A 19,190-nucleotide genomic window follows, 5' to 3' on the forward strand; every position below is an offset into this window, starting at 1 on the left:
GTTCAATCTCAGTGCCTTATTTGCTTGACCACTTGAAAATGCCATCCATTGTGTTAACTGGATATGCACTGCACTTTGTTCTTCATACAGTTCTGGCCGTTCCAAAGTTGTTTTTGGACATTATCAACATATTCTGTATGTTACCATTCTGTATGTTACCGTTTGTATATGCTAGTATAAATAAGAAATTTTTTTTTTACTCAAAATAATAAACCTATTTTCACTAAGCAATTCACATCACTTCATCCAGTCATAACTGCAGTGTGGTGCAGACTACAACCCATCAGATACAGATTTTAATAACACCCTTATACAGCATAGGGATTGTGCCTGATCAGTATAGAATTGTGGAACTAATTTCAGAGGTTCATCAGCTTGATTTCACTTAATAGCGAAAATAACAGCTACTAATTTTGTCCAGGCCTGGAGCCAGAGTCTAATCCTGTGGCTGTGCACTTCTCTCCTTTCACTCTTACTGACTACATCAATATCCTGTAGGCTGATGAGTTCACTATAAAGAACAACCCATTTTATAGGCACATTTAATAGTTTATCTGCTACCTTCCCGCACAGCTTTAGCCGGACACTCCCTCTACTGACTCCCAGCAGCTCAGGGCCAAAACACAAGTATTCTAATCTCAGTTTTTCCAGCTTTGCTGCTTTAACCACTTGAATACAAGATGTTTAAACATAGTCAACTATCTGCCATGTGGTTTCTAAACTAGTGCAAAAGCAGATAAGCAGTGCAGGACAGGACAGCAGTTGATATGCAATGAGGAAGTACCTTCTGAGATGGGGAAAATATTCTATCTCATATGTTGGATAAATATAGTAGATGTACATTACTATGTTTCATCCATTCGGGAGGCTGCTGTTTATGATAGTAATACCTCATATATAGGTACAAATAAGATTAAAAAAAATATTGAACATACATGTACAATAAGTGTGTTATCCCATCTCTCTTCATGCAAAAATAGTTGCGAAATATTTCCTAAAGTCTCACCAATAGTTATCAAAAATATTCAAACTGATCAAATAATAAAGGAAAAGTGGAAACATTAATTTTTCTTTCCATTTCAGTTAACTAACAGTATTATTTATATAGTTTAGGCTGCTTGTTTGATGACCGTGTATGACATTTCGGTGCCCTGAAGAGTACAAAGGTCTTCCTCTGTTACATATCCAGTCACGTGAGGGGTCGGGCTAATCTGAAATTGGTTAACTGTCTCATCGTGTGTGCTATCTCGGCTCCAGACAGCTGTGTTTTCAATCACACGGACCTGCTCCACTGTGTGTGGTTTACACAGTAGCCAACCCTAACAATGCACACCTCTGACCGCATTACAGCAGATTAAAATATCAATGCGCTGCCCAGTAAAACGCCAATCATACCTGCGAGCAGCCACTTATTATTAGAACCGGTTGGGCAGATAATGGATTAAATCATTATAGTTGTTTTAAATGAACAGTGAAATAACTGCACATGTGCGCATGCTGCCTTTTTAATACAGTGTTGTTGCCATGACAGCGGCACACTACAGCCACGGTGCTTTGCAGTGATTTTTTAGGGGGGGTTCAGCGTGCCTAACGGCGCCCCTCAGCCGAGCTGAAATCAGCGTAAAGCTCCGCATCGAGTAGCTTATCGCTTGATTTCGGACTTGCCTTGTATAGTCAACAGCACCGTCCCCTGCGATCAACCACTGCTGTCACACGCAAGCGTGAAATCTGACGTGATGCTCTTGCCACCGTCCCATTCAGCCGTTTGTTGGGATCCTCCCTTCAGACAGTCGTGCGTTTGCGCTGGTAACGAGAAACAACGGCATTGTCAGAGCAGTACTTAAACAGAGACGACCAGGTAACAGAGAGAAATCAATAGGTAACGTGATCCGGATCGATTTCCTGCGGCAATGTAAAGATGGCGAGAGTGCTTCACAACTTGCTGTTATTTCTAATCAGACTTGCGCAGAAAATCAGAGTTTTGGGGTATTGGTCATTGATATACGGTTATTGTGCTCTCTGCACCACCGTAGCCCTGCTGAAACTTTGGTGGAGCATCATCTTAAGGCCGACAACAACCTTCCAATGGGTGATTCGTGAAACTCCCCCGGCTTGTCTGAATGACACGTCCTTGGGAACCCACTGTTATGTTAGGATCAAGGTAAGACGCACACACACACACACACACACACACGCATGCACTTGGACATGTAAGGTGGAAAAGCCCATTGTGTGTGTGTGTGTGTAGAGAGAGAGAGAGAGAAAGAAAGAGAGAGCCTGTTTTGCATGCTAAGATGTTCAGATGTTAAATTGCTACAACACCTTTCTGCGGTGTCGCGTCGTGAGAAGCCAAACAGGCCTGATCTGTGAGCAAATCAAGAGGCGTGTTTTTATTTTATTTTATTTTATTTTTATTTTTTTTCTTTCTGGTGAAATCGCGGTTTTTGCTGGCGCGGCGCTCAGGTGGTGCTGAAGGAACAGCTCCTCCGCCTCACGTCTCCACATGCAGGGTCATCAGCGGCGGGCTGCCAGTCTGCCACTAACAACCTGTGCTCAAGATTATGTAATTAAATGCCAAGGCACGTCTGTCACAAATGCCCTAACCTGAACCAAAGCTGATTGCCAGTAGTGGAGAAATGATCCAATTTACTTATTACCGAAGTAGAACTGGCACCAGTGCAGTACAGTAGTGCTGCAGTACTGCATATACAATCTTAAAACAACGGCACGGAAGTATAGCAGCAAAATGTACTTAAAGTATTAAAAGTAAAAGTACTCATTATGCAGCGGAATGGTCCCTGTCACTTATATGATTATATATTCTAGTGATCATTGGTGTATTAACATATTAACGTCAGAAGCATTTTAATCATTTTAATTACTTTATACTCTGTCGGGTATTTTATTCTGTAAAAGTGCATCATGTTTGCACAAATTGATCATTTTTCCTTCCATGTAAAATCTTTATCTGCAAAGTAACTATAGCTGTGGTATAAATGTAGTGTCAGAAAAAGTGCAGCATTTACCTCCTGAAATGTGAGGTAGAAGTACAAATGAGCAGAAAGTGGATATACTACTCAAATAATGTACTAGTACTTCAAAATTGTTCTTCAGTACAGTACTTTTAGTACCAACGTTTTCATCTGTTCTTCTGTTGCTTTTTTTTTTTTTTTTTTTTTTAGCCCTAAATGAGTTTTAAGAGCAATGAATCAGACTATCAGACCTAATTCTGTCCTTCTGTTGGGATCATACACGACGAAGTCATGAAACTTAGACAAAGATGTCAAGTTTGTTTCAAGACAAAATAATAAATAAGCACAGTCTGTTCCTGGGGATAACATGTTAAAGTGAAGACACACATTCCCAACAAGGTCCCAATTCGTTAAAAGACAGATATAAAATATGAAGCATAAAATTGACCAATAGGATCTTGAAATTAAAAACTACATCATTGCAAACTAAACCAGAAAATGAGTATCCACATCAATACAACAAAAACACATTAATAGCTCAAGTGCAATCCCATGAATAACCCGCCACCTTACTCCGTGAATAAGCTCTGACCTGACCTCCAAAAGTCCCTCTTGTTTTTGTCAACTCCATATTTACTGGAAGACTGTTTCACAGTACAGCACCAGTATGAAAAAACGGCTTCTGTCCCCGGTGTTATCGCCATGTTGAGTATGAAACATTGTTATGAACAGATATTCAGGAGGATGCCCACTGATGATATTGTGCAGCCTCTGTTGTTTTGCCCTGAGCTGTGCAGGCAGGCAGCTGTTCCACACTTCCAAATTGATTACTATCAATGTAGTGTAGTCGTTACCGCTGAGGATAGTTTGCATCACCTGTAATTTGTTTGTTTAGCTGTCAAACTACTATCCCAAACAAAACAGGCACAGTCGAAGTGACACTGTATACACGACAAGACAAAAAGTTTCTGAGTAGAGACGTCAAAATGTTCAGAAACGCTCAAAAACAGCTTCTGCTTATTGTTACGTCGTGTGGATGTTTGAGCTTCACTGTGCACAATCATGTATGAGTTTGACACTTGAAGGCTGTTTTTATTTAAATGTTTATTTTAATTACTTTTATTTAATTTTTCTAGTTTGGAAGCCGTATGCAACTTACACAAGTTTGATGCAGGAATTTGAAACCTCAAACACTGAGAATGAACTTTTCAGTGAAGGAGGGCACATTTTCTGTTTTCAGTGAGGGAAAAGGAGATGTAATGTTAATAAATTATAACAAATCATTTTTTGTGTAAAAATCATATCAGACACAAATTATTATTTGAAGCTGGATATCTTTAGATTTCTGCAAGATAATACAGTATAAAACAGACTCACGATAGAGGTCCAATATGTTTTATATCGCTTGGTTGTGACACAGATTCTCATTTGTGTGTTGACTCAAATAAAATGAGCTGTATATTTCTTTTCCTGATAATCACATTATTGTCCACTTATTTCTCATGCGGCTGCACTTAATCATTTTAAAATGCTGACTTGCTCTATTGCGTCCACTGAGTGTCTTTGGATGAGACCGTCAGCTTGATGTTTGTGTGTTAATGCCTCTGTCTTCTTTCCATCCAGGAGTCTGGCCTGAGGTTTCACTATGTTGCTGCTGGAGAGAGAGGGAAACCACTCATGCTGTTTTTGCACGGCTTCCCTGAGTTCTGGTAGGTGAAAGGGAAATCAGGGTGGGGGTTGGGGTGCAGGGCAGTTTCCGGTTACAATCGCAGCTCTACTGCATTCAGCAGCAGGAAAACAACATTGAAATGTATTTAGTACAGTTGCTGGGTTTGTTACATCGGTCACCTTTCTAAAATTTCCCCTGACTACGAGGATTCCTCGGCTCTAATGTTTCAGCTGCACTGTCTGCCTCCCGGACTGCAAAAAACACATCCACATCAGCAAGGAGTCCTCATTCACAGACATGATTTGCCATCGGGGGAAAGGGTCCAAAGCATTCAAGATCTCTTCCTCCTGATATGAAATGAAAAATGGTGTTGAGCGTTGCTCCTGGATTGAGGCCAAAGAGGTTGTCAAGAGCTGTAAGCCTGTCCATATCTCGAACATACTATCTAAGCTGTGGACAAGACAGGGATTAATTAATGAGGGGGAGCTCGTTCTGCTTCACTTGCTGTATTCTTCACAGATATGATGAAGCGTGCTGCTGAGAGTGAGATGGTTGGAAAGAACTCTTAACACTTTCTTGAATTGTGCTAATTCCCTCTTAGAAATGCAGAGAGTCTATGTGTACGTCATAGGCAGGGTGGAGGGGTCTGAGGGGCTTACTTTGCTTTAAACCTCATCTATATTCTAAGATCTGAGGGCTCATTGCTGGGATCTTATCCTGACTCATCAGAATCACAGCCAGGGCTCTGCATCTTGCTTCCCCTTTGCTCAGCAGAGGAATAATAAGGAAGAAGAGGAGGACGAGGAGGAGGGGAATTTCAGGCCTGATGAGGGGCCTCCACAGCAGACAAGATCTTCAATTAGGAAGTCATCCCAGTCCACATGATCAGTGGATGGATTAGAATTTAGCACAGCTTCTATTACACTGCAGTGACATTCACTCAGATGGAAAAAAAAGCTGTTTAAATGGCAACGGGGGAATACTACTCAGCCTGTAAACAGTGTGTTGGACTCGTTGGGGTTATCACTGTTGGCCCTTGTAGAGTCAGACTTTTTAACGGAGAACCTGCATTACAAACTGCAGGCATGGAGTTCAAAAGACAAAAGGAGGAGAAGAAATGAAAGACACTATAGAATGGCATTGTGGGGAATGTAGGATCCAATGTTTTTGGGGGCTTCACCCCATAGTAGAACCCAAAAGTCATGATATCACAACTCCTGCTGCATCAAGTTTCATCATTCTTTTTTAAAATCAGAATACATGGATGTGCAAATTGTTGGAGAACCCCTCTTAAGGGATAGTAGGCTGTAAAACTAAGTGTGACAGTAAGAAGAAATTAAGAAAATAAATCACCTTTGCGTCTGTTTGTGTGCCTCAGGTTCTCCTGGCGCTACCAGCTGCGAGAGTTTAAGAGTGAATTCCGTGTGGTGGCCATCGACATGCGGGGCTACGGGGAGTCCGACCTGCCGCTCTCCACTGAAAGCTACCGCTTCGAGTACCTGGTTACTGACGTCAAGGATATCGTGGAGTACTTAGGTGAGAGAACACAGGAGAAGTGTGTGTCTGTCATCTGAGATCACTCTGAGGGGTAGACACTGTTTTGAGTCAAAAATAACTTGTTTATCAGTCTTAAGCTGTGGACAGCTCTGATGGCCCGCAGCGTGGCATGACAAACTTCCTGTGACTCACCCTTACTGAGCATGGGACACTGTGCAGATACAGAGCCCACAGCCTGCTGAGCGCATGCTAACACTAGCAGGGAAGCTAGCCTGAGGCTGTCTGCACACACCAGCACCCACTGATAATTATCTGGCCAGGATGACAGTTTTATTTCTCTTTACTGGCCAGCACACCACAGTTTCTCTGTCATTTTAGCAATAGTTCCATACTGTATGAAAACCTGTCTCAGCATTGAAATGTGTGGGAGTGAAGAGTCTCTAATGAGTACAGTCGAGAATGTCTGGGAACTCTACCCTTTTTCTTCTCCTTCACACCTGTCACTTCATATTCATGTGTTAAAGATACAAAGAAACCACAAGAATAAATCAGATAATCATGCCTTGAACACTCACAGACATTGTCCTCACATGTTTATTATTAATGGATGATGATGTGTAGGCTATTGCAACATGTGTCTTCATGTCATAGTTGTGGCCATCTCTCCAGCTGGGAATAATAACATCTGGGAACACAGAGACGTGGCTAAAATGAAGTCAGGTGGAGCAAGAAATACTTCCAGGAAGAGAAAACTAAGGCGTGTGCAATCACAAAATATAATCAACATTTTTGATCAACTCAGTGATGTTGTTGCGTTCCCAGATCTCAGAAGTTACTTTGGTGAGTGTTACAGTGTTATACTAACCAGGAGGAAAGAAAGCCACAACTATAAAAAAAAAAAAAAGGTACCCAGGTCATAATAAAGTGGAAGTATCCATTAGCTGCAACATTTTGATCTTCTTCAGTCATAAGCAGCTTTAAAGCAGCAATGAAACTTCTTGGAACAAGCTGTAAACACATATTATCATCTTATAAACTTGTTGTGCTGAACATGTTGGCAAGCAGACGTGGAGCGGAGTGATCTTAGCCTTCATTTGGAGACGGCATAGCAAATGAAAGTCCATCATTAACTACAGTGTTCCTCTCCTGAGGTAAATATCTGCTCCTTCAGCTGCTACATGCTCCACTGTGTTCAGCAGCTAGCTGCTAACTTGATCTAATGTTTGGCGCTGGACAAGTAGTAGGACACTAAATGCTCTGTAGAGCCGATTTTTATAGTATTCTATAATTAATTCTATGTGTGTTCAACACAGAGCGAAACCTCTTTAATTTGGTTCATTGTTATTAGAAAAATTGTTGAATACTGCAGCTTTACATAATGCCACAACAGGTGTATGCTTCGCATTTTAAGCCAATACAAGCCGAGCACAGAGGCACCATAATGGTCAGTAAATATTCTCAAGAAGCCTTTGAACACATCCCTTTATAAAAAATTTATATTCTCTTACTCCTAAGTGTTTTTAGAAAGGTCTGTAGTTGACGTTTTGTAGCGTCTTGCACTGTTAATTATTTCTCAGCAGGCTTTCAGGAGCTAAGCGCTCAATAATGCATATTGCTGTGCAAATGTTCCACTTGATAGTCATTTCAGCGGATGCCGGCAGGTGATCATATATAACTGCTGCGTTCGGATCTGTGATTGGACTGCAGAGCCTCTTTTTACAGCAGCTGTTAGAGCCCACATGGTCCACATTTCAGTCCAGATTCACAGTCAGCTTCTGGTGCTACACCGAACCGTTTGGCCTTTAACCAATCAGAGGTTTGGCCTTTAACCACGATTGGCATGTAATGTTTCCCCCTTCCCATTCTGGTAACAAATATCAGTGCTAACAGTAAACACAGAAAGGCTGAGAGCAGAAACAGCCCTGTCATTTTCCAAAAGGGTCTCCCAGGCTTAGCTCTACGACAATCCCTGTTGAAGCTAATGTGATATCAGTGTTGAGATGAGGCTTGCTGGGATGATTCATACCAGTGGGTGTAAATGGTGCTGGTATAGGTAAGGGGATTAGTTTGTAAGGACTGGAGCAGTAATGTGATCAGAATCCCACAGACGGATGTCCTGACCTTGATCTGCATTTGGCTGCATGTCATGTAACACATCCGTTTGATGGGTGTATGTGTCTTCTGAGGGAGGAGGACAGCAATAATGAAGTGAGAACAGTATTGATTTTGAGCACCAACTCGCTTATTCATAAACATCAAAGCATCAGCCTCAACATCCAGCTCTTATTGCAGTCCTCATTATGCTCTCTTCTATTCCAAAAACGCTCTAATGGGCATTTGCTTTTCTTCCAAGGGTACAACAGATGCTGCCTCGTTGGCCACGACTGGGGTGGAACCATAGCGTGGCTTTTTGCCATTCACTACCCTGAGATGGTGACGAAACTCATCGTCCTGAACTGTCCCCATCCCTCTGTGTTCACAGGTATTGTTTCACCGCATACGAATGGACAAATCCTCAGACATTTACCGTTTATATTGTGAAAGAAAACCAATTTTCATTGTACTAATTAGAGAGTCTCTGGTTTGGCTCCTGGATTATCACCGCAATTATTATCATTAATTAGGAAATATTATAACTTCAATTCCATGTTTGCATCCATCTGGCAAATCCTCTTCTGCCTTAAGGGGAAGATGATGAGAAGCTAATTACAGGAGGCTAATGTGAAGCTGGAACAGCTGGTTTGACTGGTGCAGACGGAGAGGCAGAGTCATTGAGAGTTATCACGTCCACAACCCCGCAGCGTGTGAAGACTTGGCCTTTAATTACTGTCAAACAACTGAACTTCTCTCTCCTCTCCTCTCCTCTCCTCTCCTCTCCTCTCCTCTCCTCTCCTCTCCTCCCAGATTACGCTCTGCGTCACCCGAGCCAGCTGCTGAAATCCAGTCATTTCTTTTTCTTCCAGCTGCCCCGCTTCCCGGAGCTCATGCTCTCCATCAATGATTTCAAGGTGGTTTGTTATGTGTGGGCTTAAGCGATTTCAAGGTCAAGGTTGTGTGTGTGTGTGTGTGTTTGTTTGCGTCTCCATGTGTGTTGTGTGTGTGCATGCATGTGTGTCTATATGCATGCGTACTTGTGTATGTTGCATGCTGTGCCAGTATCAGTCTATTTTTAGTGTTTGCATCGGTGCAAACAGACTGTTTTGACAGAGGTTATTTATTGTAAACAAGATGAACAACTAATCCTGTGGGAAATGTGAAATCATAAAGTGTTATCAAATCATATGGTGAACTCTAGAAGGACATCTTTGATTAGATTTACTCTTGCTCATATTAAAACAAGCCATTCAAATTTAGTAATATCATTTATGATATTTAAACGTCATCATCATTTTTTGTTAACAGATAAAAATACAAAGTTCAGGTTTGCAAATGCACAATTTTCTTCTAACAATACAGAGTTTAGGTTTAGTGGTTTTAAAAGTGGTTTTCCTTTGAGTGTACCGAGGCTAAATGAAGAATTAGATGAGAATATCACTCTCATGTAGTAAGCGCTCACACCCATCTTTAAATATTAAGGTTACAGCCAGGAGACAGTTAGCTTAGCATAAAACTGGAAACATTAGCTTTTTCCAAAGACAAAACAAACAAGATAACTTGTTCATCAGTGAGCTGTGGAGGGAGATTTTGTTACGCCTGGACAGAGCGGGTTTAGCTGCCTCCCTCTGTTTCAGCTCTTTATGCTAAGCTAAGCTAATTTCCTCCTAGCTTTAGCTTCATATTTATCCTACAGACGTGAGAGTGGTATCCATCTTCTCATTTAACTCTCAGAAAGACAGAATCAGCATTTTTCCAAAAAATTTGAACTGTTCCTTAACTTTCCTTCAATCTAAATGACTATTAGTTAGTTCTGCAAGGCGTTTTTTAGACATCAGCTAATGTTGGAAGTGTTCACCAGTGTGTTAGACTTTTTGCTAATTAAGTGTAAGATTACATAATGTTCATCTGCCTGTTGTGGACTTTTCAGAAGTAGAAGCACAGCATTTATTGTTGTTGAGCCAGCAGTAAGTCAGAGAGCCAGAGCTGTGACTGAAGGTCATGAGAGCTGATTTCACCGCTGAAGTACCTTTTCTGACTCGCATTACAATGACACGGGCGTCCTTCTCTAAATGCTGTAGCAGTCACAGAAAATTCACCCCAGTGTTTGCTGCTGTCTCTGCTGTAGGCTCTGAAGGCCTTGTTCACCAGCCGCAGCACAGGGATTGGGAGGAAAGGCCGGTGGCTCACTGCAGAGGACTTGGAGGCATATTTGTATGCACTCTCGCAGCCGGGAGCTCTGACTGGAGCCCTCAACTATTACAGGAATGTGTTCAGGTGGGGAAAAGCTCACTCACTTAAAGATTTTGCTGCAGATGTTTTATCATAAAACATAAAAATATCTCGAACAGACATTTGTGTAGAGGTTTAAATGTTTGTTTTTTTTAGAAATATTAAATGATATAGTAACACTAATCATATATAAGACATAAAACATATAGTAGCTATTGGAAAAGGTATGCTGTTGCCATAGGAGACCATTCCACTGTAGTCAGTATCAGTGTTTGGTCTTGGTTGGTTATTGTAAAGTGTGATAAGAAAATCACTTGACTTGTACATGATGTGCACCCCCACATACTTTATGTTATATACTGAGTATGGTGTATGTGCAAATTTAGTAGCGCCATCTACTGTCAGAGGTCTGAAGGAGCAGAAAATGAAACATCTCCCTCAGTCTGTCAAGGCCACACCACTGTCAAATATTTATATTTACACACACACCTTCATTCTTAGACTGACTATCTGGCCAAGAGTGATCAGCACAAAGAAGATCAAAGAAGATCACAGTGCACGCATATCTGACATGTGAACCGTACATGCATGACTGAACGTGCCATCTGCTCCCTTCTCAAGCAACGAGTTACCTCAGAATAGCTTTTATACGCTTATGTAAAAGAAATATCGCTGACCCATGCCCAATTAGTCTCTCCACAAGCGCATGCTTCACCTAAGCCCTATAGGGACGCAAAAATAGATAAACATCCATCCATCCATCCATCCATCTATACATCCATCCATCCATCCATCCATCCATCCTTATTATATACTGTATATCCACTTATCCTGTCCAGACTGCTGGAGGCTCAGCACATTTTCATCGAGACATAAACCAACATGAATCATGATGTGTCCATTCAAGCGGGAATTCTGAAGATGAAGTTCACATGCTTTATGTGATCTCCTCTGATCTGATACTAATGATACAGTTAAGTTTTTTGAGTAAGAACCAAACCATAAGAATGTAATGTACAGCAGAGAGACGAGGTAGATTTCCATCCGCTGGTTTTTATGCACTTTTTATGTACATTTGCGTAAGAAAAAACTTTGTGGAAATGCCAGAAACTTGAAATTAAATCTGAAATGTTGGATGTGATAATTGGTGTAGGAAACAGACTTTGTTGTTTCAACTCCTGCTTCTGCTTCGTCTACTGTAGACGAAACATTCATGTCATGCTATTACTCACTTACTTACTTACTTTTAATCTCAGGTTTAGAGAAGGATCTAAGAGAGTTACCGCTGCCTGATTAATTATATAATTAGTTATATAAGGATTATCTTAGAATGTATCTGAGCCAACAAAGTTTGAGTCGTCACAGTAGAAAAAGTAAAGTCAGCATAAATTCTATTTTAGGTTACATTTCCCTTTTTGAATTTTGATCAACTCGGGTTCTTCTCTCCTCTCTCTCCACAGCTCCCTCCCTCTGAGCCAGAACCATGTCAGGTCTCCGGTGCTGCTGCTGTGGGGCGAACGCGACACGTTTTTGGAGCAGGAAATGGCGGAGGCGTGCCGCCTCTACATCAGGAACCATTTCCGTCTCAACATAATTTCTGGGGCCAGTCACTGGCTGCAGCAGGACCAGCCCGATATCGTGAACACCCTCATATGGACCTTCCTCAAGGAGGGAGAGGGACGTAAAGGCTACAGGAACTAAATCCACAGTGCGGCCTCCTCCAACACTCTTTCCCCTTTCACTTGCCACACCTGGAAGCCTGGAATATGCCTGTGATACCAAGCAACATAGTGATAATGCAATCATTCTTTAAATCTTTCACATTTCAAATATTTTTTAAAGAAGTAAAGCAGTAAAGGAAAGAATCAAAGCACACTTCACTGGAGAGGACGCTGTGCAGTACGTGTGACACATATTCAAGATGTTTTTTGCACATGACATCCGCCTTAAAGTTTGTCAGTTACAGCATTACAAATGTGTGGCAAAATCTCCTTGTGACTTGTATTGTGTGGTGCCTTTTAACTTTCAAGTTGTCGCGGTATAAAGATGTCCTGAGAGGTCGGGATGTGGCATTGTTTGCTATACTTGTATGTTTCACTGGGTTGCTCCACTCTGCTTTGGGCACAGTCCTTTGGGAGCTATAACTCTCCCTTTCCCTTTATCAGGTGGTGTTGTCTAAAGGAGTTTTCTTTTTTGTATTTCTTCTTCAAAGGTACTTGCTCAAATGTAGAGAATGTTGTTATCTTGATCTTCCTGTATAGAAATGTCAGTGATGGTTGACTATTGTACTATTTTGTATCTCTTCCTACACACTGCATTTTGAAATTGACTGAGCCAGGTCTACACCATTTGATTTTATAAATAAACTGAGTAAGTGTCAATCTGTTGGGCTACGCTGTTTTTAGATAATAATACCAGAAGTGCGTTTGAAGCTCTGCAGTGCGCCTCATGCCCCCATGTGTTGTCACTCCAAGCTTTTACACAGCAGAGATGAAAAGCACCAGAAACACTTTTGGATGTGCTGTTAAATATAGCACAGAGCTGAGTGACAGCAGTTGAAGTTAGATACTTTGGGTCTATCAGTAGAACAAACATTTTCATATTTTTTTTTAGGTTTATATTTATACCTTCACCACATGATTTTATGCCGTCAGAAAGGCTGATGTGGAATCACGTCGAGGTGTGTATTCATCTGACAGATAGTCTTACATAAACAAGTATTAGTAATGTGCCAGCTCACAGCCACACACACATTCACTGATGCTCCATTTGGGGAAGAGAACATCCAGGAAATGGATGATTATGCTTCACACCAGCAAAAAAAAAACAAACAACTTAATATACTTTATAATTTTAAAGTATCACCAAATTATCCTAAATTGGACTTTTGTAGTCCAAGAGACTAAACTAGATATCCAAAATGTTGTTGTTATTAATAAGTTACTGTTAATAATGTATAAAGTATTACTAAAATAAAATTATTAATTAAGATTAAGCTGTAATAATTACAGCTTAATCCTATGAATTATGCTTTAATAGGAAGTTATACTAATGTTGCACCAAATCACTCTGCAGTAGCTCTCTCTCTCTCTCCAGATTAGACATCGTCTGTGTTCATGGCTCTAATGCTGATTCAAACATTTACAGGTACATTTGCACTGACATCATAGTAGAGGAGTAATGATGCAGGAGCAGACTACGACATCAATGCCAGCTGAGGGCAAAGCTCTTTTGCTGCCTTCATTGACAATTGGAATTATAATTTTTTACAATGAAGGGTATATATAATTGACTATAGAAACTGGCAAATATGTTTTTTGGTCAGTGTTTTTGTGACATTTAAGTATTAAATTAATATTGCAAATATGGAGAGTAAAGATGATTTTTTTTCAACAATTATTAGCTGTTTTGTTAGAATATATATTTTCATTCAAACAGAAATGAATGAGACTGAAAACATTTCAGTTGCCATATGAAAAATTAGAGATAGAAAACTGGAAATTTTCATATATTTTTCATTTTTTGATAAGGAAAATTTATGAATTCAATTTACCAAAACAGTTAAGTTAGTGTGACGTTGTATATACTATAGACCAGTTTATTGGTGCCTGCTCTTTATTGGTTTAGTTTGAACCATTATGATACAGATTATCTTGGCCTTCCAATGGCAAACCTTTTCCAACATAATTATTGAGTTTTTGTGTGTACAAATATATATAATATATATGTATAAAAATGCACCAAGTTTAGTCTGGTGTAATTTGCATAAAATAGAAATACAAGCAACAGATTCAGATATAAATAACCTGCCACCCTCAATACAACAAAGCAAATACACTCAACAGAGAGAGTCTGTTTATCACTTAATTTCCCTATTAACACCAACCACACTAAAAGAGTTTAAAACGCGTAAATTGGAATTTCGAGTTTAGAAACAGCAGTGAAAGCAACATTCAAGGGCATGGCACCTTCAATTGAACTGCGCATGTGCCGCAGCTTCAACGCCGTGACGTCGTGGCCTCTCCTGCTCAATTTTTCAAACCGTGTCGTAGTGGGTGGTGAACAGCGTGCAGCAGTGATGTCAACAACATCGGTCAGTGGGTCAGCCTTCTGTAAATGAAGATAGTCTACTAATGCTTGTAACCGAGCCTCATATTGATGGACATTTATCGGCTGAAATGAATTTTTGCAGGTCTACGTGTCACCAGGCTTTCAGGGTTTAAGGTTCGGGAAGATAACGAACTACTAACGGTAGCTCCCGTTAGCTAGCGCTAGCATGCTAGCCGCGGGAAATGAGAGTGATAATCTTACAGCACAGATTGTGTCACCTGAGAAAGAGCAAATACATATGTCCGCATAGGTGTGCGTGTGTGTGTGAAAGAGGGAGAGTGCGAGTGAGTGTCTTTTATTTCGCATAAAGGCTGCTTGAGAATAAATGAAACTTGTCGTCAAATGCAGACAAACTGGCGTTGCTACCGGGAGTGTTTTCTCCTGGAAGCGTAAGAAGGCTGGTCTTTAACTATTATTGAAGCTAATTTTGTTGTTTTACCCATACGGTTAATTCATTCTCTTGGTCACGTAACAGTTTCTGAATTTGTGTTGCTGTCGCGGTCATCTCTTCCCATTTCCATAGATTTTGTTCAAACTGGTAAAACAGCGCCTCTCTGGTTTGCAATGGTACGTAAACGTAAGTCAGTTTGTGTGGATGGTGTTGCTCATTACAGCAGAGGTAATTGTAAAGTCACCGAGAGGAACCGGGTTAAGTTAAAAGCATATCATTTAAAAAAAAAAAAAATAGTAAAAAATATAAAAGTTGGGCATATGTGGCTTGTTGTATTCCAGCAGTGTAACAGTACTTGAAACCTTAATAGGGTAATTGATGGTAAAGCAAAACCAGCTGGTATATTTCTGACAATGTATGCAGGTTTTTAGATGGCCTGTTTCATTTCGCTTCCTCAGCATGATTCCACTGCATGCCATTTGATGTTATCTTGTTGTCCTCTTCTAGAGGAGCGTAACAGATTCACAGGCTGAAGTCTCTTTCTTGTCTCTACCTTAGAAACATAGTGAACCATGATTACCACAGAGGCTGCAAGAGACTTCCAGGCCAAAGAGCGCAGATACAAAGAGCAGCTGAGGAGATGTTTATCATCTGCCTTGTCTGCAGATCTTAACAGGTAAGTCATGTGACAGTACGCTGCTGAACTGCAAAGGCATGTGACAAATGTCAGTTACAAAGACCCATGTCTTGAAGTTTTCACGCTGCAGTCAAAGCAATACAGGACTGTGAAATGAAAAAAAAAAAAGACTCGTGCTGCTTCTGCAGTTTCTTTTAAATGGCCTGCCATCACCCAGTTAGTAGCCAGGTTTCCATGCAAATGAAGCGCAAAGTTTGACAGAATTTCCATAAAATCTGGAAAAGAAAATGTGAACTAATGTGTGTTTCCATTAACTGCTTAGACTGCTGGTGGTGCTAATTCTCCAGTCAGGTGCCATTAAACCACTGAAGAGGAAGAGCAGTGGAAAACATGATGGCAATGTGTTTTTTTTTTAATTCATGGATTAATAAGAATGTTACAGTTTCCTCATCGATCCACACAGATGTTATGTTTTCATCAGTTGCTATTTTTCATCTCTTAAGTTGAGCAGAGGCTTCAGTCAATGTTTAGGTCACTAAGGTTCACTAAGTCAATTTCCATTGTACTTGGTACACCAACCTTCGACCTCAGCCAAGTGTTAAATCTTTGTGGTGAAAGTTCAAGTGTTTTTTAAAGATTTTTTTCATGTGCCTAATTGACAAATTGACAATGTGCTTAAATACATGTGGTTGGAAGCACAGTTATATATCTGAACTGTGGGTTCCCTTTTAAGCATTTAAAAGGTCATTCCTCCAATTGTACACATATTTCGTGTGCTTATCACAAGGAGTACTACTGTGAATGTTTGTGAAAACAATTTTATAATGTCCCCTGTGTCTCTGAAGGGAGCTTTAGATAACCCTGATAACATCATCAGGGTTATCAAGGTTTGGGCTTTGAGACTCCAGATTTTTAACAGAAAGCCTGCATTACAAACCATAGACACTGAGTTTAAAAGACAAACAGATTTACCTGGCAGTGAGAAACTAGGTGTTCTCAGATGGCATTATGGGAAATATTCTGTATATTTTGAGCTTTCTGCATACGAGGGACTAAAAGTCAAGGTATCTCAACTTCTGATACTTTGATTTTGACCATTCTCTTTCCTTGAGTCACCCAACTGTGTGGAAGTACAATACTAAAATCTTCAAACTGCGTCTCAAAGTCTTCCTCTTCCTTCCTCCTTTTAGTTTTAACTAACTTTAACCACTGTTAACTACTTGTAATACTACCATTACTTTTGTTAGCATTTTTATTATTTAAACTTAAGGTGGTTGAAGTCTCTTAACCTTCAGTTAATACGTTTTTGTAAAACTACTCTTTCCAAGGTCAGGAACATACTTCCACTCAAGGTTAACAGTTGTTTCTGTGCTAATGTGAAGAGAGTATATAGAGTATATAAAAGAGCTCCCCACTCTGCTTAAAGACAAAGTCAAAACTTATTTTGTTTTGTAGAACGTACAAACCTCTACAACTATAACTACAACTACATAATCATGTAGAATAGATTTACAGGAAGTTGTTACCTTTAGAAGAACGTACACATACTTTTTTGCTATCAACAACCAGTATGGCCTGCCCGGCAGGTCTATTGATTACAGGTCTGATGTCACTCTGAGATGTTTTTCAGCACAGACACAAGTTAGTAGAATGGCTGAATCACTGACAATGACTTTACTGTTAGTGATGTCCTTTCTCTAGTTCACTATTATACAGAAAAGGTCCATTGTGAAAATGCAATATAGTCACATTTGACCAAAAGCAAGTTTATGCCTAGTTTTTTGAGAAGCATAATAATTCACTAAGTGGTAAAAGGAGACAGAGCAGATGAGGAAGAACAAAGTAAAATCCAGCTCTTAATCATAGATTTACTCCTAGAATTGACCAAACTTTACACATTTGTTTCATATAAAAGTATAAGATTAGCCGAGGGCGAGGTTTTACCTCAGATAAAAGGATCAGTGGATTTGTAAAATAAAACATAGGGCGAAGCTGCAATATATTCACTGGTGAGTGAACCTTGACAATGAAGTAGCTCACGTGGATTTGAGCAGTTCATTGGGTTTAAGTCTCCTTGTTGCCTTCAGGCGCTTCTCATCAGAGGGTTACAGAAATGGACACAGCACCAGGCAGCATTTGAACTTATACTGCCCAACTGGCCTTGGGCTGACTCATTTCTGGGTCACCCAGATCAGTCATTGAGGCAGGATGAGAGATAATGATGGGGAGGAATAAATGGACTGCCTCAGGACTGTACTTGTGTTATTGTGAAGTGGCGAAATAGGCCATGAAATTAATCTTGGAATCTTACAGGTTTGTTAAGACTGCCTTTGTATATTTTCACTTTTCTATCTTGGCTTTTAAATTTACATTTAATATGAACATTTTTCAAACTTGGCTCCAATAAAGGTAACTGTGTATTGTTTTTTCAGTAGTAATTTATTACACTGATGGTCTATATGTCCAATTCTTTCTATAATCCATTAGTAGAAAGGCATTTTTAGGGAATTGTCTCTGATAAATGATGTGTTTCCTCAGGTTGCTGCAGGAGGAGCTGGAAGCTGATGTGTCTCTGTGTGCTGCCTCAGGCTCACTGCGAGCACACAGAGCCGTACTGTTGGCCAGAGCTCCTTATGTCTTTCAGAGACAGATGCATAAAGATCCCGCCATCATCAATCTGCCTGGCTATGAGCTGTCCGGGCTGAAAGATTTCCTCAGGTAGGCAGTGGGTTCAAGTGATGATCACAGCATATATTCTCTTTTTGTTTTTGGGATTTAAACAACTTCTATTTGCCCACTTAATAGTTTCACATGAAGCCTCTTTTATCCTTCTCTCTAAGTGTTACAGTTTCAGTGTTCCTCTGACAGGGGGCGCCAAGCGCACCATCTTGAATCTGCACCATGTTTCAAGGAGCATTGTAAATGCTGCATCTGTTGAATAATGAATAGCCCATCGCATTTTCGTTTGTTGTCAAGGCTTTACAGTTTGGTCTCTTGGAGTGCACAACTCTTTGATCCGCTGATTTGTGTCTGTGTCTCATTAACAATTTATAATTAGGACTAGCAGTCAACCTATTTTTGTTACAGTGTCTGTTACACTTACAACAGTAAGTTAGAAAATGACACCACAGAGCATGAGTGACACCACAGGGAGGAGAATTTGATAAAGTTGCCAATATGTTTCCTGAGGTTTGCTACCTATACTAAAATGACTGTTTTTCTATTCCTTCATTTGTGGATTATGAACTTGACTTCTTTCTTTTTTTTAGCAGTGTGCCAAACTTCACACTGGCCTGACTTGAAGTGTCCAGAACTGTTTTGATTCTGCTGTGATTTTTCAAGCTCGGCTTAAAGCAGTAGCCAAGTGCTCATATTTGCATTGAAAGTGTTTTTGCAGGTTCATGTGGACATAAAAATGTGAACCTATCTTTTGAACCCTAGTCCACCAGGCTGCCAAATGTAATTTCAGCACACGATTTTACAGACGCATTCTAGTTGTTATATGGTCGCCCTCTCCAGGCTGGCTCCCCTCAGAGCTGTTCTGAGCACAACTGTCTGGCAGGAGACCTAGGACTCACTGGATGGATT

General features: G+C 40.3%; 1 protein-coding gene across 1 annotated transcript; it reads left to right on the forward strand.

Moving 5' to 3' along the window:
• Positions 1-1,689: 1,689 nt before the first annotated feature.
• On the forward strand, positions 1,690-12,802 carry ephx4 (epoxide hydrolase 4). The gene is made up of 7 exons (XM_022759338.1): positions 1,690-2,161; positions 4,596-4,681; positions 6,020-6,177; positions 8,492-8,620; positions 9,043-9,146; positions 10,361-10,509; positions 11,925-12,802. Exons 1-7 carry the CDS (start codon positions 1,919-1,921, stop codon positions 12,163-12,165), a joined length of 1,110 nt encoding a protein of 369 aa, XP_022615059.1. The 5' UTR covers positions 1,690-1,918; the 3' UTR covers positions 12,166-12,802.
• Positions 12,803-19,190: the final 6,388 nt, after the last annotated feature.

The sequence above is a fragment of the Seriola dumerili genome, unplaced genomic scaffold, assembly GCF_002260705.1.
Source record: "Seriola dumerili isolate Sdu_G_001 unplaced genomic scaffold, Sdu_1.0 BDQW01000321.1, whole genome shotgun sequence".
Classification (NCBI taxonomy): domain Eukaryota; kingdom Metazoa; phylum Chordata; class Actinopteri; order Carangiformes; family Carangidae; genus Seriola; species Seriola dumerili.

Excerpts from the sequence above, each read along its gene's own strand:
- ephx4 (XM_022759338.1), top strand. The coding sequence starts at position 1,919 with ATGGCGAGAGTGCTTCACAACTTGCTGTTATTTCTAATCAGACTTGCG. Across the intron at positions 2,162-4,595 it reads ACTGTTATGTTAGGATCAAG|GAGTCTGGCCTGAGGTTTCA; the intron begins GTAAGACGCACA and ends CTTTCCATCCAG. Across the intron at positions 4,682-6,019 it reads CACGGCTTCCCTGAGTTCTG|GTTCTCCTGGCGCTACCAGC; the intron begins GTAGGTGAAAGG and ends TGTGTGCCTCAG.